Source organism: Phycodurus eques, chromosome 9 (genome assembly GCF_024500275.1).
Source record: "Phycodurus eques isolate BA_2022a chromosome 9, UOR_Pequ_1.1, whole genome shotgun sequence".
Classification (NCBI taxonomy): Eukaryota; Metazoa; Chordata; class Actinopteri; order Syngnathiformes; family Syngnathidae; genus Phycodurus; species Phycodurus eques.
Window position 1 is genome coordinate 27,184,627 of NC_084533.1, and position 23,741 is coordinate 27,208,367.

The 23,741-nt window shown below is 44.5% G+C and overlaps 1 protein-coding gene and 1 non-coding gene across 4 annotated transcripts in view; both read left to right on the forward strand.

Moving 5' to 3' along the window:
* The first annotated feature begins 1,568 nt into the window (after positions 1–1,568).
* ppargc1b (peroxisome proliferator-activated receptor gamma, coactivator 1 beta) overlaps positions 1,569–23,741 on the forward strand; it is a 64,638-nt gene continuing 42,465 nt past the window's right edge. For all 3 annotated transcript variants that reach the window (XM_061685191.1, XM_061685192.1, XM_061685193.1), the window contains exon 1: positions 1,569–1,724. In XM_061685191.1, coding sequence (XP_061541175.1) covers positions 1,644–1,724 — 81 coding nt within the window. In that variant the 5' untranslated portion in view covers positions 1,569–1,643. The remainder of the gene's footprint in view (positions 1,725–23,741) is intronic.
* Positions 13,207–13,298, forward strand: trnar-ccu (transfer RNA arginine (anticodon CCU)). Its single transcript is given in 2 exon segments — positions 13,207–13,243; positions 13,263–13,298. It is a non-coding gene; the product is annotated as a tRNA-Arg (tRNA).

A 23,741-nucleotide genomic window follows, 5' to 3' on the forward strand; every position in this document is an offset into this window, starting at 1 on the left:
CACGCACACGCGCGCGCGCACACACAACTCAGTCAGTAGACTTTGGCCAAGGCCCAGCGAAAGTGAGCGAGAACACAACTCATTAAAACAGTCCCAAGTTTGTGGTGGATAATATTCCTCTTTGATCCAGTAACTTCAATTTAAAGAAGATAAAAAGATAACAGTTACAAGTCAGCCGGTGAAGAAGCGCATGCTGGTAATAAGTACACTGCTCCCAAACATTCCCAAGTGTTGGTTGAGGCACGTCGAATGGAAAGACGGGATCAACAAATTGGTGAGTCACATGGAGAGGAACGACCAAGGAGAGGCGCTGGCTGGATCCAAACCATGTGAAAAGTCAACTTTATTTATATAACTCTTCATCACAAAAGGAAAAGGAAACAAAAAAGAGAGAGTCTTTGGGAAGGTTTTTAATGTCTTGTATCGGGAACAAAACCCAGTCAAGAATCCACGTGTGCCATTTACTCATTTCGACATCCACATGTGTGCGCCATGTGTCATGAAGTAAATCCCATGTGGGGGGGGGGGGGGAACAAAAACTCCCAAACCATAATCATAACTCCCTTTGAATTCTCTACTCGGAGTTTGCGCCAAAAATGTTTATTCGCGTCTCCTGTCATGACAGGCATGTCCACCCAATGTCGTGTCCGTCGGTAAAAGGGTTTTTGGAGACATGCTCACTTTTGACGATGCTCCAGTACTATTAACTGTCATGAAAAAAAAAAAAAAAAAAGACAGACGTTTAAATTTACCCTGAATATGTACAACAGAATTGTGCATTGGATTAAATTTAAACACAGTAGGACACGTGATCTAATTGATTTTACAACTGCTGCGTATGGTACCATATGACGCTATCGCTGCAATACTGCAATGGGAATCCTGCAAGCGGCCGATCATTTTGCAGTTTACAACTCAATTGGGATTCCGAATACCACGTGGCGATAGCATGTACGCGCTTGCAAGTGCACGACCGCACTTTGGCGACTCCCAAAAAACAAACAAACTAAGAAACAAACAGCTCACCCCAAAGTTTAAACCCACGCAATTTCGTATTCATCGGCAAAGCAATTTCTAACTTCCAAGTCCTGGAATACGCCCAAAGTGGCTGCTTCCAACCAAAATGGACGACTTCTTGTGCAATTTCAAGTATGGGTCCTTGAGCCTTGAACTTCGTCCATCCTGTCATGATGGACACGTGCCCCCATTTTCCTGTGGAACGGTTGACTTGCTCCACTGGGATTACAGCTCTAAGATGTATTATTTTTCAAATATAAACGGTTTGGCACCCTTAAAATACATCACCGCTCCCCGGAATATATGCAAACTGTTTCAGGCATGTTGAGGCCCTCCCCCCAAATCAATGTGTTAGTAGAATAATAAAAAATCAACACAGATATTCCAATAAATAGTAGCAACGTGTTCTGCCTTGGTGGGGGTGACCTTTCACTCTAGTTGGTGTCATAAGGGTTTGTTTTTATATGGGACGTTACTGTTACTGTTCCCTGTGTGTGTGAGTGTGCGTGTGCCAGGAGCGTGATCCCCGTGTAAACAGAAGCGCCCCCCGCAGGCCGTCGGCGTCACTGCACCTGCTGCTCCTATTAGCCGGCCGCGAGGCTTCGCGGCGCCTCATTCACGAGAAGATGGCGGACTGCGCACCACTATTAGATGAGGAACTCTCGTCCTTCGTCTTCAGTTACCTGACAGAGAACCCCGACAGCCAGGTAAGAGCCCCCGGGCGGTGGTGTGTGTGTGGGGGGGGGGGGGGGGGGGGGACTTGTCTCGGCTCCCTTCTTCGTCTCGGCTCGTCTCCACCTCCTCCACCATCATCAGCGGTGCTCCGAGCAGCGAGAGGCCGGCTTGCGGTAGCACTTTCCCGGCTTGTCAGCGGCATCTCCCCGGCGCCTCGACTTGCGGCGTTCACGTGCAGGAGGATATGTCACTATCGTCGGTTCGGACGATCGGAGACGGATAAACGTGCGGCTTTTACGCGGCGGGGGTGTGCGTGTGGACGCCTCGACCCCCCTCCATGCTGCAGCTGGGGGACTGCGGAGCCGCACTTTGGAAACTTTTTGCCGCATTCTCCACTGGGGAAGTTCGCTGTGTGCAGCGACCACGCCGACGGCGGACCCCCCGTCGGAAGGACTTTTTAGCTCCACGTTGAGTCACGACAAGGCGCTCGTTGTCACGCTGTGATTTTGTGTGTCGCTCGTCGAATGAAGACGGCGCGTGCTTGTGGGAAGCCGTGTGGCGTTCAGGTTCCGAGGAGGGGGCTCGCTGTCTTGTCTGCAGACCGCCCCCGGTGCCACCGAATCGGGTCAGCTCTCGCGGAGGCTCCCGGTTGCGGCGAGACAACAATATTTGGCGTTTATAGTGGAAGCTGGCGCACTTTTTTGGAGGGGCTACGTAATGACAGTTGCGTTACAAAACACGTGAATGGCGCCCGTTGCGATTCTCGTTATATGTCGGTGGTATGTATTTGTGCAGCTTCCCCCGCCGCGATCAAAATCGCCTTCTAAGCGGATTGTCAAGATCAGCGGACTCGTTGATGCGCTCGTTGCACCTTGCAACTTTTCCAAGCTGAGACGTGGCACCCGAATCCAGCCGCTTATGGGAGAACGCCGGGCGCCGATGTGTCCGGGAGGCCGTCCTCTGCGGTTCGCGCGCAGCGTCTTGCGCACAAACGAGCGCTGCTGTGGAGAAAAGCCGGAGTGAATCTTAAATGGGGCCTTTTTCGGACCGGGCTCCGGCGACGGCGGCGTTCATGACAGGACAGAGCGGCGAGGGGATCAACGCTGTAATCCCTCATTTTGCGTTCTTCCCAAGCACGCACGACCCGTGATGCTTACTGCTGCACCAGCAAGCACCTCCTCACGACCTCCATCTCATCCCTCTTCAGGATGCACCCCAAACCCAAACCCACATCCAACCCACCCACCTGCCCTCACTCATCCGCAGCATCACTGCTGTTTGCCAGTGGTGACTGCATCGTGTGTTCAGGGAGATTGGCACTAGAAACAGGTTATGTGTGTACGCGCGTGTGCCTGCAGTGGTCTATTTATCACACACTGCATTAACTTTTACATTGCACTGCATTGTGACATTGCAGCATTCAGCATTTAAACCCCCCCCCCCCCTCCCCCACCCACACACGCACACACCCAACTCATACACATATTACTTTCCACGGCGTGACCTTGCTCTTAATAAATTGCCACGCTCCCGTGACGTTAGCGGTCCCCGTGATGAATTACAAGCCCGACCGTGAGTCCCATTTGTCAACTTCCAAGTGAGGGTCGATGTGTGCTGGAAGGTCGCATCAGGCCTCAAAGCAAAAAAAAAAGAAAAAAGTGAATACTTGCATGTATGTGGTGGAATGCCTGATTGACACGAATAACAGGTGTCTACTTTGACGCTTATCTTTTCGTGTTAATATTTACTCCGGGTTATTAAACAGCACTCTCTCTCCCCTGCTCTGGCCCTGTGTGCCTATGTTGCTCGCCCAACCCCTTGTAATACTACTCCTCGTGATGTGTTACAGAACCGCGCTGCTGCAGTCATGTGAGTCGTAGTGGAGGACGGAGGCAGGAAGGGAGGCGTTAACGTGACGTCGACAGTGGCGCCTCCTCCTCCTCCTCCTCCTCTGTTTCCCTCCATCATGTGACACTTCCTCTTCCTCTTCTCTCTTCTCTCTCCTCATTCCCCCTGTTTGTCCATTCAGACAGTTTTTTGGGGAGGGGTGGGGGGCATCTCGACCGCCGTTTGTCGCAGCTGATGAGCTTTGTTTTGGCAACAGATATTTTTGTCAGTGTCCACCTGTTAAGTGTGCCCCCCTGTAAATGTTTATAAGTGCCTATATTAATAATGTAATCCTTAAATATACCCCGAACTTTGACCCCAAAACATGGTCCCCGAGTAATGCAAACGAGGGGACGGCCGAACTATCCAGCCCGCCGGTTGTCGATCTAACCTAATGGCCAAACACGACTGGAACGGACCATCGCAAAAACAAAAAAAGACAGTTGGCGACTCTCACCCGCACATTGAGCGTTTGAGCGCTACGCATCTACTGCAACGGAAAACTGCGACCTTGTATTGGGTTTTGAGGCCCCACATGCCGTATATTGTAGCGTATCACTTTTATTAAGCCATAAAAAAAAAAAAACATATTGTGATGGTCCAGGAAGAAGGGGGTTCCCGTAAAGAGGGGAAGTGAGCGAGAATAAAGGAGAGTTTCACAGACGATTCGCGGTACGCTGTGTACTTGCTCACGTGCATTTTGTTGACAGAGAGCGCACGCTTCACTATTTCATCCACAGATATGAAATATTTGTCGAAAGCACAATATATGTGTACTGTATAGAGTTGACCCCCCGCAAAATTGTCGACCAGTCGAGCGCTGCACAACCTTCATTTGCCAACTCTCAAACCTCGAGTTGCAAATGGAAACGCTAATACACCTTCAAGTCCTTTCACTGGAGCCCCCCTGCGCTCCCACACACTGTGACTCGGCAACATAACCTGTGTGTGTGTACTGTGTGTGTGTGTGTGTGCGCGCGTATCATGTGACCATCTCAGATGTCAGTTCCTCGCTGACATTTATCCTGATGCTGCAGGTGCAAGCAGTCACCGTTTAAATGTCCTTGCTGTCCAAAGTCACAGTACTGTCTTGAATATAGTTCCGAATCCGAATCCGCGTCATCTTGATTTGCCAAGTATGTCAAAAACACACAAGGAATTTGTCTCTGGTTATTACAATCTGCATGAGTTTGCTTGAGAAATAATCTCTTATGGTGTTTAACGAACTGTTTCCACCAGGCGGCACAGTTCGGTTCAGTTCTCGGTACGTTATGTTTTAGGTTTACTCCGTGTTTTATGAGTTAAGGTACCAAAATACATTGAAGTGTACCAATTGTTGGCACCCTTCAGTTCGGGTGTGATTAGGGTTGGCGTTAACGGGTTCATGTTTAACCTTTTTTCTAATGTTCCTCATTTGGGTTGGAGGTTGGTGTTAGGGGGTTAGCGATTTGGGTTTGGATGGTTCAGGTAACAGGGTTAGGCGGTTAGATTTTGTCTTTGGTTTTGCTTAGTGGGTTAGAATCAAAGGTTTTTGGTCTGCTGGTAGGGTTTTCTCCTTGTACAACATTCCCCCCCAAAAAAACCCCACGGTTCTTAGGTTCACTGAAGACTCTAAATTGTCCATAGGTGTGATTATGAGTATGAATGGTTGCTTATCTCGATGTGCCCTACAACTGGCTGGTGATCAGTCCAGGCTGTACTCCGCCTCTCGCACAAAGTCATCTGGGATAGGCTTCGGCTCGTCCGTGACCCGAGTGAGGAGATGCGATCTAGAAAATGGATGGATGGGCTGGTTCGTTGGGGTTGGAGGCAGACGGTTAGGTTAAGGGTTAGGGTTTGATGGCGAGGACTACGTTTAGAGGGTTCGTTTTAGAGGTTTATGATTATGGGTTCGAGGGTTTTTCGAGGATTAGAATTAGAGAGTTAGGGTTACAGTTGGAGGGTTAGGCTTAGGGGGTTAGAGTTAGAGCCGTGTGTAAGGGAATAGCTTTAAACGGGGAAAGGGGTGGGAAATTGAACACCTGACACTCACTTCTCCTGTCCTGATGTGTTGAAAGCAATTGTCACTGTTTGATACAGCCATGTCCCAATTTGCTGTATTCCATGTGAAAGGCACAGGCAGATAAATCCCGATACGTCAATTTTGCTGCATCTCGGGTGTAAAAGATGCTAGCGCGCCCTTCGGAGAGCTAAAGTGTGGCGTGGGAGCGCCCGTGTGCTGGGAGTACGCTCACTTCCTGCCAAATCCCTCGCAGGTTGACCCCGGCATCCGGCACGGACGAACGCCCCACCCGAAGGAGAGCGTCAATAATTCATCAAGGTGCTGACTCGGCTTCTGTTTCACGTTTGGTGGTAATAAAGTTGCTATTGTTTTATTGAAGGGACATGTTCCTTCGTGGTGCGAAGGGTTGGCTTTGGTCATTTCAGTCTCCAAAGCCTGTTACACTTGGCAATATGAAATTTGGTAGGCATGTCTAGTATGAGTAAACCCACACACACAAAAAAGAAGCTTCAAGAAGCAATGTCGAAAAAGACACAGGAAGTCAGCCATTTTGGTTTGAAGCGGCCATTTTAAGGCGATTTTGGCTATTTCCACTGTGTCCTTGAATGAAATTCTTCTTGAATGTGAAATTTAGTTGAAGTTGGGACGTTGTGTTAAACTCAAATAAAAACAGAATACAATGATTTGCAAATCATGTTCAACCTATTTTGAATTGAATACACTACAAAGACAAGATATTTAATGTTCAAACTGATCAACTTGATTGTTTTTAGCAAATAATCATTAGCTTAGAATTTTATGGCTGCAACACGTTCCCAAAAAGCTGGGACAGGTGGCAAAAAAGACTGCGAAGTTGAGCAATGCTCCCACAGGTGACCAGGCTAATTGGGAACAGGTGGGTGCCATGATTGGGTATGAATTGCTCAGTCACTCACGAGCAAAGATGGGGCGAGGGTCACCTCTTTGTGAACAAATGCGTGACAAAATAGTCCAACAGTTCAAGGACAATGTCCCTCAACGTACAATTGCAAGGAATTGAGGGATTTCATCATCCACGGCCCATAATATCATCAAACGGTTCAGAGAATCTGGAGAAATCACCGCATGTAAGCGGCGAGGCCGAAAACCAACATTAAATGCCAGTGACCTTCGATCCCTCGGGCGGCACTGCATCAAAAACCGACATCGGTGTGTCAAGGATATCACCGCGTGGTCTTAGGAAAACTTCAGAAAACCAATGTCAGTAAATACAGTTCGGCGCGACATCCGTAAGTGCAACTTGAAACTCGACTATGCAAACCAAAAGCCATTTATCAACAACACCCAGAAACGCCGCTGGCTTCTCTGGGCCCGAGCTCATCTAAGAAGGAAGAAGGTATCATCCGGGCCAAAGAGGAAAAGAACCCTCCGGACTGTTATGGACGCAAAGTTCCAAAGCCAAGCATCTGTGATGGTATGGGGCTGTGTTAGTGCCAATGGCATGGGTAACTTACACGTCTGCGAAGGCACCATTAATGCTGAAAGGCACATATAGGTTTTGGAGAAACATATGCTGCCATCCAAGCAACGGCTTTTCCATGGACGCCCCTGCTTATTTCAGCAAGACAATGCCAAACCATATTCTGCACGTGTTACAACAGCGTGGCTTCGTAGTAAAAGAATGCGGGTACTAGACTGGCCTGCCTGCAGTCCACACCTGTCTCCCATTGAAAACGTGTGGCGTATTATGAAGCGTCAAATACGACAACGGAGACCCCGGACTGTTGAACAGCTGAAGCTGTACATCGAGCTAGAATGGGAAAGAATTCCACCTGCAAACCTTCAACAATTAATGTCCTCAGTTCCCAAACGTTTATTGAATGTTGTTAAAAGAAAACGTGATGTAACACAGCGGTAAACATGACCCTGTCCCAGCTTTTTTGGAACGTGTTGCAGCCATACAATTCTAAGTTCATGATTATTTGCAAAAAAACAATCAAGTGTATCAGTTTGAACAGTAAATATCTTGTCTTTGTAGTGCATTCAATTCAATATAGGTTGAACATGATTTGCAAATCATTTATCATCATTTATGTTTAACACAACGTCCCAACTTCATTGGAATTGGGGTTGTACATGCTGACACTGCTCACACCAGCCTGGACCTGCCCATGGCACCTGGTTGCCACGGAGATGAAGCATGCTGGCACCTGTGTGTGTACATGTGTGTGTGTTTGTGTGTGTGTGTGTCCATTGGGCAATGGAAATTTCCTTTAACCTTTTCTCTATTTTACAACTGTGCCCTTGAGAGCCCATATGCACGCATACACACACACAGAAACCGTCATTGTTTTGTTGTGCCTATAAACGTCCGATAAAATCCGCCAAACGCTGCTTAGCGGTCACGTTGCCGTTGTGACATCATCAATCAACCAGGAAGTGGCTAACCGAAATAAGCGACCAAAACTCGGCTATCGTTTTTGGTAGTGTTTCGAGAACGTGATCGGCCTGCTAGCATGTGACCCAGCGTCCTGCAGCGGTGTTCAGCAGACTTCATTGCGTTAGCTGTTAGCTTAACACATTTGATAGTTCACATGATTTCTTTTCAGTGAGGCAACAGCAATTTGTTTATCGTTTTAACTGCTAGCTTAGCTTGTTAGTATCTCAGGTTTATGCCTTTGCGTTTAGTTACCTGACAATGCAGTGGTTATCATTGTTAGCTTAATGTGTTAAGAGATCAGACTGACATGTTCACTTTCAGATAGCCGACAAATGTGTTCGTTGTTTTAGCCCTTGGTTAGCATATTTTCACCATGGGCATCTGTTCGATTCAGTCCTCTCATGAGGAAAACGTTTTTACGTGTATAAAATCCAAAATATTGGGGCAATCGTTATTGAACCTCTGATATTTTCAGAGGTTGAAGTGGGGATAGTGGAGATGTCCATGTACATTTTGATGACAATCGCTCACAGTTTTGTGACATTATGCAACGTTAATTATTAGTATTATTATTTTTAAAATATATAACTCAACAGCCATAAAATCCCCAAAAATTGGCGCGATTAGTCTGATATTTTCAGAGGTCGAATTGGCCGTCATTCCAGATGTCCAACTCAATTTTGATGACAATTGCTCACAGTTTAGTGACATTAAGCTATGTTAAGATTTCTCTCTATAGTGAGCATATAGAGGAGACGCCATAAGGTCTCCAATGAAATCGAACATTTTTGATTTCACCACGACTCCTTGGTGACCTAGGTGGCTAGGTCCAGGAGACGTCACGAGGACTCGAGTCGCCATCAGGTCGCCAACTAGTCTCCAGGCCAGTGAGCTAGCTGTCTAACTCCGCTTACGCCATTACCATGACGACAGACGGCACTGCTCTAATTGCTAAGTGACACTTTTGTGGACCTCGGTTACTGCGTGCACTTAAGCAGCAGGTTGCTAACTTGACAGAGTGACATAGCCAGCACATGCCCCCCGTTAATCCCTCTAACCTCGTAGATCCCGAAATCTTAATCACACACACAATAATCCCGCTTGTGGATTACCTTCGGTGGAAACAACTCACTGGTGCATACATTGAACTTGTGTGTGCGTTAACATGTTAGTGTGTTTGCGTGCTATTGTGTGTTTCTGTGTTAATGTGAATGTGGGTGTTAGTGTGTTGGCGTGTGAGCTTGTATTAGCGTGTGTGTATGTTAATGAGTGTGCGCGTGTATGTTTGTTAACGTGTTTGTGTGTGCAAGGGTGTTTATGTTAGCATAAAGGTGTTTGTTTTAGCGTGTGAGAGTGCGTTAGTGTTTGTGTGTTGTCGTGTGTCTGTGTTACAGTGAGTGCGTGTTTGTGTGCAAGTTAGCATTAGCATCTACTTGTTTCTGTATTAGCGTGCTGTATGTTAGTGCGCTTGTGTGATAGTGTGTTTGTGTGTGTGCGATCGCATCTGTGCAGGTGTGTGTTTGTTAGCATGTGTGTATTTGTACGTGTTTGTGTGTATATATATATATATGTGTGTGTGTGTGTGTGTGTGTGTGTGTGTGTGTGTGTGTGCGTGTGCGCGTGTGTCTGTCCAGACGTGATTTGCTTGTTGGCCGCGTCGAGGTGAGCTCCAGTCAAAACACTGGCATCATGTCAAGAGAGAAAGAAAAATAGCGAGAGCAGCAGCGTTGACATTTTTTTTTCTTCTTCTTTTCTTTTATTGTTATTGCAGCGAAAATGAACAGGAGCAACAGTAGTGAGTGTTCTGCCTTAAGTGGGAGACACCAGGGAGGGTTTAAGCCGTAATACATCTGCGGAGAGAATCCAATTATTAGCAGCAGTAGCAATAAGGGCCACTTTAAGCACAGCAGACGGGGAGGAACATCATCGGCAATCAAATACTCTTCATAGAAACGGATGTTGATGATGATGGTTGTAATTAACTGTTAAATGCTGTTTTCCATGTTCGTTTTACACCGTTGCCAAATCTGGATAAGATTTGGTTTGATGTACCCGCTTCTGACCCTGCGTAGGCATTAGGAAAAAGAAATCCTGTCATTTGAAATGACTTTTTTATGTTGAAATTTCACCCAATAGATGATAGATTTTTGCTTAAAATAGAAGTTACATTTAATGTGACTGTCCTTTGATGGAGCATTGTATTTTTTTAAATTTTGCCTTATATGATCTCTATATTTGTTTTTAAAAAGATGTATTTGTAGTTGATGACTGAATTTTATGTGAGCATCCATTATTTGATGCAGTATAAACACACACAAATTTAATTACAATTATAATATAAATATATATTTTTAATTTTTACAATATATTTTTAATTTTTAAATATTTTTGATTTCATATAATCTAAATTATTTTTGCTAAAAATCACTGATGGCATAGTTTAGATAAAATGTGAAAATGACAAAATGTCAATGTAAATGTACTTATATAATTGAGTAATTTTTTGTTTAAAATGTTTTAAAATGATTTAAAAAAACATTCAATACAAGCGTCATTTGTAGAATAGTTAATTTATTTTGTGTTTTATTTTGACCATATGAACATAATTTTAACGGGTGTCACGATTCGTTTTAGCAACGATTTGGTTCATATCAGGATTCATGGTTGCCAATTTCATTCAAGGACGATTTTGGTTTATTTTGAACGATCCGAAAAGATTCAGTGGCTTGCAATCGATTTCGTGTGACTTGAAATAAATACTGGACAGGGCAAGTGAAAAATTCCTAGATTCCTGTTGTTTCATGGCAAAACTAATTATGGTCATTAAACAAAGATTTTCCTGATGTATGTGTATTGCTTAGCAATAAAAGAAAGGGGAAAACAGCAACTTGCTGTTATGTATATTATTTCAGCAATGATTCTCGTGGTTCGGCTATTTTTTTCCTTGAAAAGAAATATTTAAATAGTGTTACAATTATGAGGGATCACTGGAACCAAAAAGTTAGTTCATATTGTTTTTCATTTTAATTTTGATCAATATAAACTATACACTCAAATATTTTAAAATCATTTTTTTTCCATTGTAAAAACTAAAAATGTCAAAGAAGAATAATTTGTAACTTTAAAAAAATAATAATAATAATAAAAATAAGATATCATAAATAATACATCCAAAATAATCAATAATAATGAATGAATGAATTAATGAATGAATTAATATTTTGAAATTGCCAATGAAAGTTGGCAATTACATTGAACACAACATTAAGTTGTGTTCAATGTAATCTTACAGTAACTGTGCTCCAAATGCAATCAGCCTCTCGCCCCCTCTGGAAGTCAGTGACTCACATAGCAGGTGCTCTACGGGTATGTGGGGAAAAAACAAAAAAGACATTTCCCTGGTGGAGGTCGCGGTAATAAATTAGCTTCCAAAGAAATGGCCAGCATGGATACTCACAGCGGGCCTGCCTGATGCTTTTATATATATATATATATATATATATATATATATATATAATAAATGATAACATTGAAAACAATAAAAAACAAAACACAACCACACATAAGAAAAATAAATAAAGAAGAGAAAAACAAATTAGAAAATGAAATAAAAGCGCAAAAAGCAGTGTTTGGAAGATCTTGAAGTGCGTGCGACACTGCACTGCAGAGCTCCAGTAACACTTCCAAGACTTTTTTGTCACACTGTGAACTCTGACCTCCCCACCAACTCCCTCCTCCACTGATCTGCCTAGATTAGTGTTGACCTTAATAAACCCATCGCTACTTCACACATCAGTTCAACGCGGCCGACGTCGACATTAGCTACGGCGGCTAATAAATGGCAGCAGCGGTGCGGCTAAGCCTCGGCCGGCCCGCTTTCCGAAAGCGGGCCAAAGGTCATGGGGCTGCCTCTCTGTGGGAGATGCTGTCGACCAAACTCAGCAGCAGAAGGGAGCTGCTGGAATTATATTAGCGAAATATTTTATACCAAGCAATATATACAGTGATTGATTGATGATGTACGCTATTAAGAGTTTCCCGTTTTATGGCAAGTCATCAAACTCTGCCACCATCACATGCAATAAAATAATTTTTAAAAAAAACTCAAATTCTTTACAGTCCAACATTGGCCAGATGTCTAATTTACATGGTTAAAATTTTATAGCAATCAGATAAAATCGCTAGTAGTATTCTGACTTTGCAAGACCCTTTGAAATGGTCAAAATGACCATGAAATGTCGGATTCAAAACAATATGGCACCCTTTCTTTGTCCCTTCGGGCATGGCTTCTTGAAACTTTTGTTGACTGCACAGACTTAACTCCAAGAGAATATTATTTGTTGAGGTTTTGTGTGACAAGAGTGACGATAGATGCTACACTTACATTGTATGAAGAAGAAATGAGGGTTAATGTAATGTAATGTAATGTAATGCATCAACGCGATTGCTTTAGGGGAGCATCTTTACATGAGCTGTAAATACGCATTCACGTATTTAGTGGGTCCGTGAGTTTGGAGTCAGCTCCAAACCTCTTTGTTCACACATAAAAACACTTAGCTGTGACTCCATGTTGTTATTTATTCAGCTAACGCGGCTAGCTAACATTAGCTAAAACGCTTACCCATGACTCCATGTTGTTATTTATTCAGCTAACGCGGCTAGCTAACATTAGCTAAAACGCTCACCCATGACTCCATGTTGTTATTTATTCAGCTAACGCGGCTAGCTAACATTAGCTAAAACGCTTACCCATGACTCCATGTTGTTATTTATTCAGCTAACGCGGCTAGCTAACATTAACTAACGTCTGCATTTACAGATACACGTGATTAGTCCATATTATGATAACAAGTAAAATCTTGCCACATGAGCAGAGAGGCGTGGCGGTGACTCCACACTGCACGCGTAGGCGTCTCCTGCTAGGCGAGCATACCGCAGATGTGAATAACATTGTACATTACGCTGCATTACAACATACACAACAGCTGTGTACATTCCTTGAAACCTAGTTTTACTACCAGGTATTTTAAATGGTGTTTTTCCTCCATATAGTTGTTTTATTATTTATTGTTAACTTTAATCTATGTAATAAATACATTGGAAAAATTGCCATTATCGAAATGTAATTTTAAGGTAAAATATGACATATAGAGTGTCCTGTGTCAGGATATATATATATTTGTTTTCCATATTGTACAGCACTAAAGACTCTGTGGCGCAATGGACAGCGCATTGGACTCCTAAACTTGTCAATATGAGGCAATTCAAAGGTTGTAGGTTCAAGTCCCACCAGAGTCAACTATTAACTGAATAGTTATTTGAGGCGGCACGGTGGACGACTGGTTAGAGCGTCAGCCTCACAGTTCTGAGGACCCGGGTTCAATCCCGGCCCCGCCTGTGTGGAGTTTGCATGTTCTCCCCGTGCCTGCGTGGGTTTTCTCCAGACACTCCGGTTTCCTCCCACATCCCAAAAACATGCATTAATTAGAGACTCTAAATTGCCCGTAGGCATGACTGTGAGTGCGAATGGTTGTTTGTTTCGACGTGCCCTGCGATTGGCTGGCAACCGGTTCAGGGCGTACCCCGCCTCCTGCCCGATGACAGCTGGGATAGGCTGCGGCACGCCCGCGACCCGCGTGAGGAGAAGCGGCTCACGAAATGGATGGATGGATTATACAGCACTATTTGGTTCATTCTTAATATTGTATTGGAATTTAGGTCCACAGAAATATATAATTTAAGTTAATAATACTACATAAAACATTTGTATTATTTTGAATCTTTCCGGTGGTGTGTGTTTATTTTGCTGACAAAATCAAAATGCTCCAGACAAGATATTCCGAATGTTCCCGTGAGGTGACGTTAGCGGTTGGCATCTCTGAATAATGCACTTGTTCAAAAGTGTTAATTATTGCAATGATTGTGAACTGCTTTCTTGGCCCGGCACCCATCCAAAGGGTCACTTGCGGTTCTCTTCCTCTTCTTTCATCTCCCTCTCTCTCTTTCTGAGTTTTTCTCTGCCTCGCTGGCTGGCTGACCTACTTCCCAAAGGCCCGCTCGGGCTTGCGTGACCACAGTGCCGCAGCAGCATCGCCCACCTTTCTGCTCGCTGCTTTGCGACGCTTACACGTGCACATCTACTGCCGTACACACGCACATACTGTGCTGCTTGATGAGTGCATACCTGATGCCGGTGTGTCGAATTATTTGCTTGATGCCGCTAACTGACTTAGCAGAGGTGGGGGACTCGAGTCACGTGACTTGACTCGAGTCAGAATTCAGTTGACAATTTTGGGACTTGCTTGACTAAAACTTTAAACTTTAAAACTTACCAGGGACTCAACTTGACTTGCTTGATTTTTGACATACGAGTTTAGGTCTTTTTCGAAACTTGAAGTTCAGGACTTAATTATGACTTGCACATATGCGACTTCCTACCACGTCTGCGTCTTAATTACGGGCCTCGCTCACTGGCGGACACGTCGATTCGCCCGCAAATTGCCGCGACGGCTCCGTGACGTCACCTCAATCTCCTCGGTCTCCAGCGGGTCTCGGAGACCTCGCAGAGACCTTGCGGAGATGTGTCCCCGGACGTAGAGAAAATAAGTTTCTGCGACGTCTCCAAAAAAATCTCCAAACGTCGAACATGTTCAAATTCACCTGCGACTCCCGAGTCTCCGGAAGAATTGGCGGAGACTCGAGTCGCCATCAGGTCGCCGACTAGTCTGCAGGTTAGCGAGATGCATGCCTTTCCATGCCGTTTTGTCACGCTAATTGTGTTTTAGAGATGTCGAGTTGAACAAAGCAACAACAAATTCGATGTCCTCAGTCAGCATTTGTTTGGAATCGACCGCCGACGATGACGATACGGACAAGTCTAAGCGCAGCTTCGCTTTTCACTGCCTTGGAGGTGTCACATTACTTTTGTCCAGGTAGTGAATTAATGGGAGTAATATTAGTAGTAGTCTTGTAGCGGTAGCGACACACCCACCTTGTGCGCTCTTTTTGCTCCGCCAAGGCGGTGGCGCGTCAGACGGCAGGAATGCCCCTGGCCGCACTGATGCAATACATTGTGGGTGACGAGCCAAATTCTTGTCAAACGATTGCCCGTGTGTGTGCGTGTGTCTGTGTGTGTGTGTGTGAGTGTGTGACCTCCTGTTAGTAAAACATCTAGTTCGTTAGGACCTATTGGTTTCGCGTCTGTTTTGGTAAAATGGAATTACTGGACTCTTTTGAGGTTCCTCTGAACTTTGACCTTTGGTCAGTGGCGGCTGGTCGATTCCCACTGACTGCGGTCACCACGTTACTCTACTTGAAGACAAAAAAAAAGTGAATACAAATGTTGACATTTCGAAACAAAATATGTATTGTGCAGTGGATTCCTGATATTAGCGGGGGATAGGGACCGGGCCCGACTGCGAATAGTGATTGGGTCAAAATATGCGGGTAAGCGGGGGATAGGTTCCCCCAAAGCAATCGAACAGATGAATCCGTGAATACCGAACCGTGAATATGTGGGGTCCACTGTATTACTACAGGATTTGGATGAGCAGGTTAAACAGTATATAATGAAGTTATTGATGACAATCAGAATCGTCCTGATTTGCCAAGTATGTCAAAAGCACACAGGAAATTTGCCTCCGGTAGTAGGAGCCGCTCTCGTACGACAATAGACAGCCAATTTGACAAACAATCATTTTGAGACATAAAAACATAAAAACACACTACGGAGTGTCACTTAGCCTGTAGCAATTTCATGTCAAGATGGAAAAAGCTGTTGGAATGACACACTGACATCACGAATCACTGTGGTTTGAACACCAAACCTTGAGATCATTTTGGTAGAATTCCAAATTTGGGGAATTTGGAGGTTTGTCTGAACTCGACTTTTCGCGGAAGGGTCACCAAGAAAAGCCAAAGAAAAAGCAAAGTCGCTGGAACACAACAGGGAGCAGACACTGACGTCACGATTGACGATCGACGGACTCGGTGCAGTTCGTTTGACCGCCGTATCCCCGCAGCTTCTAACCGAAGTGAATGTCGTAATGTCGTAGCTGATCCGCCGTCTTCCGGTTCGCAACGCAACCCTTGCCTGTTGAGGCTGAGAGCGATATATGCTCCTTCGGTATTCAGCACGCATTTGCCCACTGCGTTCCAAAATGAGAACGAGAACGTCGCAAAGATTGCGTTGAGTGGGCTGCTCTTTGCTATGTTAGTCAGTGCGGCCTGTATTATATTAACTGGAGGCAATAGTCTAGTTTGAAAACTTGCACATCGTACCTTGTAAGCAGTGTATATTTCCCGGCGATGATGACTGAATTGCGATTTTGTTGTTGTTGTTCTTCTGACGTTCCTCTAAACTTGACTCCATTCAAAACCTCCGATAAGGCCGTTCTCGAGGGGCTAAGGTTCTACTGTACGTGTGCAATCATTAACGCACTCTAGTTACTAAGTTACCGCACTTGCCGTTTAATTGTTAGCGTCGAGCTAATGCGTGTCTGGCTCACGCTTACACACGCTTGTCATTCGCCGTGTGTGTTATGTTCGTAGGGTGTGCTTAAGCTACACGCACGCACGCCCTGATTTAGTTATTCAACACTTTCCTGCTTGTCCTGACCTGCCCTCATCCCCTTTCGCTTTCCTTGTTTGTATCTTTCCACTCGTCCTCGAGTCACTCCCTTTTTCTGTATTTCCCTTTGACTTTAGCAGGGCGTCAGTCTTTCAAACGCACACACACACACACACACACACAAAGACAGTTTTTGGACGGACGTTTAGTTGATACTGAAGCGGGGCAGTACGTGTCGTGCCCACCATCCTTACCTCTCGATTCCCCTGCAGGAGATTTTTGGGGTTTTTTGGGGCGGTATTTTGATTATTATTATTATTATTTTCTGATCGTTAATAGCACAATTGGGGTTTGTAAAAGCCAAATAACGCGCATAATATTTTGCCAGTCGCACCAATAATATTGCGATTAGGGGTAGGAATTGCACAGTAACCCACGATATCACAATATTTTGATGATACCGATAATGTAGCATGATTAGGGGTGGGAGTCATACACTAACTCACAATATTATTGTGGTAACCGCCCAGTAACTCACGATACTATGGTAATATTTTGCCAGTTGTATCAACACAATCACAATTTGGGTAGGAATCGCAGGGTAACAATGCAATTTGCCGATATATTGCCAATCTTTTTTCACAATTAAGGCTGCGAATCGCAATACGATTTCATCCTATTTTACGAACAGTACCAACTATATTTTGGCTTTTCACCTATTGCTGCTGGGCCTGGAATGTAGCCGAAGCCGAAGTAAAAAAAATATATATACGACAATATACGTGACTTTGTCGATATTTTGTTCCTCCGTTAGCCTGTGTGGAGCTCTGACTGCCTTTCAAGGTAAAAGTCTTGAATTTTCATTCAAGGGACTCTCGGCGCTGTCGTGCTAAGCTAAGCTAAGCCGTGGGGGGAAAAAAAGCATAGCGGGAGACGTTCGGGCTTGAGAAATGTTCCATTTATGGCCTCGCCGTCTCCTGCGACTGAAACGAGGCTAATTAGTAAAAGGTGGGAGTGCTCTTGATGGACCTTTTAGGGCGAAGAAGAGCCCGACACATCCTCCTCTTCCTCCACTGCAGTGCGGGATGGAGAGCGCTCCGGTTCGTGAAGCCGCCAGTGGTCCTTTTAAACACGTTAGCGGGATCGCCGCTGTCGTGAATCCAACTCGCCCGATTAACACTTGAACAGCAACGCATTCGACGCCCCGCGAGTGAGTCGGTTATGGAAGCTAAAACGCTGCAAAATGTTATTTATTTTTGAAAACAACTTCTTTCATGACTAATGTGTTCATGTCGTAATGTAGTTTGTGTAACTTAAGGTTCATAAGTGCATTATTGTTTGGGACCCTTTTATAATCCAATTGAACCAAATTACATTTCATTTGAATTTCCTTGTTAACATAACAAAATGATATGCAATTGAATCAATCTCATTCAATACTTTTTTTTCATTAAAAAATGAATACAAAAATGCAAATAAGAATGTAATAAAAAAATATAGACATAGTGTATATTCCAACCTGGAGGTGTTTGTGAATGCATTTGTAACTCGAAATGTACTTTTTTTTTTTGTGGTCACATTAATGTGATATTATTAGCCATGCTTGGGTGCTAAAAGAGCTGTCAATCAAGGTAGAGAGCGTGGCTGTGTTTTAATCCCTCACTCAAATAAGAGTTGTCGATTGTCGCTGTGTGAGCGTATACCACACACACGCACGCCGGATGTTCGCACTCTGCACGTTTGTGGCCATCTCCAGTCAGGTTGACTGAAAAAAACTAACAAAAAAAACCCCCACGTTTTTTGTTTTTTCTTCTTCTCGGGATTCTGTACAACGGTTCTATGTAAAGAAATATCTTTATTAGGTGATAGAAAATGGTATTTATGAATATAATAGAATTCCTGTAGCACCCAAATACCCAAAGATTAATGACATTCTACTCACGGCTTGAAATAGTTGACCTCCTGTTTGACTGGACGCTCAAAATGAATCCATCCTTGAAACAAACAAAAGCTAACAAAAAAAAATAATAAAACATTTCTGTCCTTTATCACTTCGTTGAACTCTACTCTTAATTTCCATTATTTCCTCTATTGGATGTGGCAGAAGTGGAAAATTGGGAAACAAACACTATGGAGTAAAGTATTGGGACACATTTATTATTGTTTTTTTTAACACTGTGAAATTTGTAGCGTATATCTGCGAATGTGACAAAATGGCTGCCTGAACGCAAGACGCGTGTATGCGTGTGAAGCAGATGTTTTTCAGAACGGTGAGGAAGTTCAAAGAAAGCTAGACTCAACGCACACACACGTGCGCACGCGTGTTTTTGTAGACGCCGCAGAGATCCTGCAATATGTGCAGATAAATCTGGTGGAGGTCGAAGGTTGTAGTTCAATGTCTCTTTGCCCTTGCGTGTGCGTGTGTGTGTGTGTTGATGCCTAATATGGAGCTGCTAGTGGCAGCTACATGAGTGTGTGCGTCACGTGCAGTGCAGTCCACTGACAACCACTGCTGTGTGTGTGTGACTGTGGTAATCGGAAATAATCTTCCCCCTTTTTTCTGGATTTTGTGCTGACTCATCACTTTTTCTGTTGATGTTTCGGTGTCCTCGCCACCTTCTCTTGTTTGCTCTCCGGCCATGTTGTTCGGCTTTTCTGAACGCTTCATATCAGCACACCCCGGCATACCTGCGTTGTGCGTTCTATTGTAGTGACTATCGTCTGCCGCACCTTTTTTTGTCAAGGAATTGACGGGGGGGGGGGAAACGCTGAATGATTGCCACGCCAATACCCCAATGAGTTGATGCCAATTTGAAGTGGTGACAAGGGTAAACGATTTCCCATTTGCCAGTAGATTTTCTCAAGTGCGTTGTCGGGTGTCCCCTGAAAACTCCGACTGGCACGAGAACAAGCCTGAACTGGTCGCAGTGTGCTAATTCCGGGCGTTGGGCCTTAAGCCGGTTACCCGTCGTTATCGCCTGGCGTCGGGCGAAGCGGCCTCGTCAGCTAACTGAAGGTCTGACTCTAACTTTTTTTTTTTTTTTTTTTTTTTTTTAGTGATTGGCTCAGTCCCTCTCACTTCCAATGATGTCAGATGCTGTTTAGCAAGCTTTTAAACATGCTTTCAACGATGTTTTTATTGCTACTTGCTCAAAAGCAAAGGCTAATGAAGTTGTAATTGTCCTCATACATAAATCATCTGTTGCTTTATTGTTGTCGCTGTTGAAAATCCTATTTTTAAGTTTCAAAATACGTGAGCCATTGTACAAACCCCAATTCCAATGAAGTTGCGATTTGTAAAATGTAAATAAAAAGGAATACAATGATTTGCAAATCCCTTTCAACCTATATTCAATTGAACACACTACAAAGACGACATTGAATGTTCGCACAGATTCAGGGAATCTGGAGAAATCCCTGCACATAAGGGGCAACGCCGAAATAAACATTGAATGCCCATGACCTTTGAACCCTCAGGCGGCACTGCATTGAAAACCGGCATCATTGTGGCCTATTATCCAAAAATGGACCACTTTTGGAACATATTTTTCAAAATTGTACCGCGTTGGGCGTGTAATTCCCTAAATGTTAGCACGTTGGGGTGTATTTACCAGAGTTTGACCACTTTGGGGCCATATTTTCCAAAATGTGACCACTTTGGACCACCTTTGCGGGGGAAGCGTAGTTCCCTCGATTTGATATTTTCAGGGAACTGTTCTACTTTTTGGCCGTTGCGCTGCCATAAGAGTCTGACTGTACTGCGGCAACGGGCGGGATGATGAAGCGTTCTGAGAAGCGGGCTTGGGTTGAAAAGGGCGCAAATGTTTAGCGTCGTTGCTCATATCTGTGTGAAATGTCAGGAAGTTGAGGAGAATTTTAATGGGGAACGCGCACGCACAATTCTCTAATAATGTCACCGCCATTGTGTGTGTGTGCGTGCGTGTGTGTGTGTGTGCACGCATAGGTGTACGTGTATGTGTGTCAGCATGGCATCCCTCATGCCTCAAGGACAGAGATGCTGATTACTCTGGCCTTTTTCTTGTGTGTGTGTGTGTGTGTGTGTATGTGTGTGTGTGTGTGTGTGTGAGAGAGAGTGAGTGTGTGCGCGTGTGCGTGTGTGTGTGTGCGTGTTGTCCTTGCATGTGACAGGTTGCTGAAATGTGGCTCAGTGGGGGACTCGCAGGAGGTGTTAGCCTAGCGGCGGCTTGATTGGTCGCTTCCTGTGGGTCTCTATGTATATATTTGCGTGTGTGTGTGAAAAATGGCGTGTGCTAATAATCAATCGGTTGGGTTGACGTTTGATATCGATTGTGTTTGGTTGTTACTTTTTGCGTTGGGAGCGATGAAACGGGAACATGCGACCAATGTGACCTGCGGGTTAAAATGTTAAGCACAGATCACATTTAATATTAGCCGGCATGGATGTGACCTAGATACACACACACACACACACACGCAGACACACAAACGTGTGCGCATTTTCAATGACAACCTGACCTTGTGGAGCTGAGTTATGAAAGTGGCGGCTTCGATGGCGCGTCATCAAACTTCGCAGCCATGCTCCGCCCCCAGATAATGACGACAATGGCTACTTCGAACCAAAATGGCTGAGTTACATATTTTCAGATGTGGGTTCTTGAGACATTTTGGTTGGTCTACTCCAGATAGACACGTCTACCGAGTGTCATGTTACTAAGTCAAAGTAGCTATGACGGCTGTCTTGACCTGTGCATTTTCAGACACGGCTTCTCAGACTTTTTTTTGTGGGTCTACTCATGACATACTGAATTTCATGCCGCTAAGTTCCGATTTTTGCGGGTCCTTTTGTTGGGACTCCGGTTTGAGGGTCACATGGCATTATTGAGGCTCAGTGACATGCGTAACCTTTTCCTGTGTGCCGCCGTGTTACTATCTTCTGCATGAGCGTGGCAGTGATGGATGCACAAAGCTGCATGTGCTGACATTTGTGTACATATTAATATCTTTGTGTGTGTGTGTGTGTACATGTGTTAAGTGTGCGTGCTAATTGCTAAAATCCATTCTATTTTAGCCCGCCGGCAAAAATAGGCGACATAGCTGGCATGCGGTCTCTGCGGCGGCCACAATTTTATCTTTAATCTGACCTTGTGAGACGCGACTAACATGTCCTCTAGCGCTTCGTAATTTTTGGCTCGTCGCCTAGCTTTAAGTTATGACTTTATACCTCTTAAGCCCGAGTACAAGTATTTTTAAGTTTACTTTGAGTCGCGCTGTACGAATTTAAACTTGCAAAGCTACCGTACCGCGGTAACGCCTTGAAATCAGCTAACACGTCTCAACGGCGCTAACGCTATTGATTAGCTATGACGAAAACAAGCAGATTTATCTTTATGTCAATGAATAATCATGTTTATTTCTCGAGATTTTAATATTTATCAAAATAACTCAATCAAAACAAAAATGTTGATTCATTTACTCTGTGCAGCATGTCCAAATTTGGTCAAGTTCATATTTTTCCCACTAATCAATATTATTGGTCAGTCCTCCTTTGAGGATAATGGCTTAAGAAGCGTACCGATTTTTTTGTTTGTTTGTTTGTTCCCCCCCCCCCCAAAAAAATTATGATTTTGGAGATGTGAGGATTTCGCCTGTTACTATGCAAACTCAAATGACAGTTCAGCAACTCGCAGTTAGACCTAAGTTCCTGATGCTCATAGCTCCAAGTCGCGCTAACTTTAGCCGCGAAGCATGTCTGTATGTGGTTTTGTAACCTGGTTTTAAACAATGCTAGCTTCTCACCGCTAAGTCAGTTAGCCTGCTGTAGTTGTTGGCTAACATGACAGTAAAATGTTTTGTGTGCGTGTGTCCATGCATGCGTTTGTGTTGTCTCAGAGGACAAAGTGCCGGTGTGGCGAAACTGGATCGAAGGTGCTGGAACAACACAAAAGGACGCAAAAGTTGTTTCACTTGAAGGCTTGCAGAGTCCATATTGAGCAACAAATGCGTATGTGTCAATGGAATAGAGGGCTTCGGCCATGATTGGTTGGCTCCTACATGTTGGCTACTGTGACGCAGAGGTGAGAGTTCGCTGTTGACCAATCAAAGGACAGCGGTGTGTTTAGCTCCACTTCTGCAACCAGTACTCAACACAACGGGAAAATGAAGGTGAACAATATGATATTTTGGAAGCTTTTTAACACTACGCTCATTCCGAGAATTGTTTTCTGATGGCTACCGAATTTGAACCTGATCTACGAGACAAATGGGCAACGTGAAAATTGCGAAACATTTTAGTGTACCACATTACCTGTGGGAGGGAGCATGAGGACAACATTTGATGACTCGCCTTAAAACGTGAAAAATCTTTCGAAGTCTGTTCTATTGTAACGCGGAAGGGGGCGGTCCTCTGCCCAGCAATTTGGGGACCGCAAGTGAGTTCATCTCCACGCACAGCGAGCGAACTGCACTTCTGCGACCACTGCTCGACACAACGGGGCAAAAGTGGGAAGGTACGACGTAAACGCAAAGTAGCTTTTTTGCGCGGCTACCGCTTGTGGAAGCTAATTTCACCACACACACACAGGCATTTGTTGCGTTTACGCCACCATGTTGGCTGCTTCCCCAGCTTGCTGCATCTCCGTGGAGACTGAGGATTTCATGCACGCACACACACACATACACACACAGTGACACTATCAATCTCTCATTTAAATCTGTGAATCGTCTTCATGGCGGCAGGGAGGGAAAAAAACAAAAAACAAAACCGCGTCCTCAAACAACCCGCCACATGCGCATCATGCCCGAAGCGTCCTCCTCACCCGTGCGCTGGGGTGACGAGCGAGAGAGATAGCGAGAGAGTGAGGGTCGGGGCTGTTTCTCGGGGCAACAAGCGTCGCCAGCATCGCATTCAAATGCTCTGGGCGCACCCAGCTCAGACACGGTAGATATTTGAAATATATTTTCTAAATAAATACAATTCGGCGCTGTCATTATGGGATGTCGTATGTAGAATTTTATGGGGGGGGGGGGGGGGGGGGGGAAACACATTTAATCCATTTTGTAATAAGGCTGTATCGTAGAAAATGTGGAACAAGTGAAGCGTTGCCAATATATTCCGGATCCACTTCGCTTGGTTGCTTTCAGAGCTGTTTGTACAGTCAACCCCTCCATATTCACAAATTCAGATGTTTTTA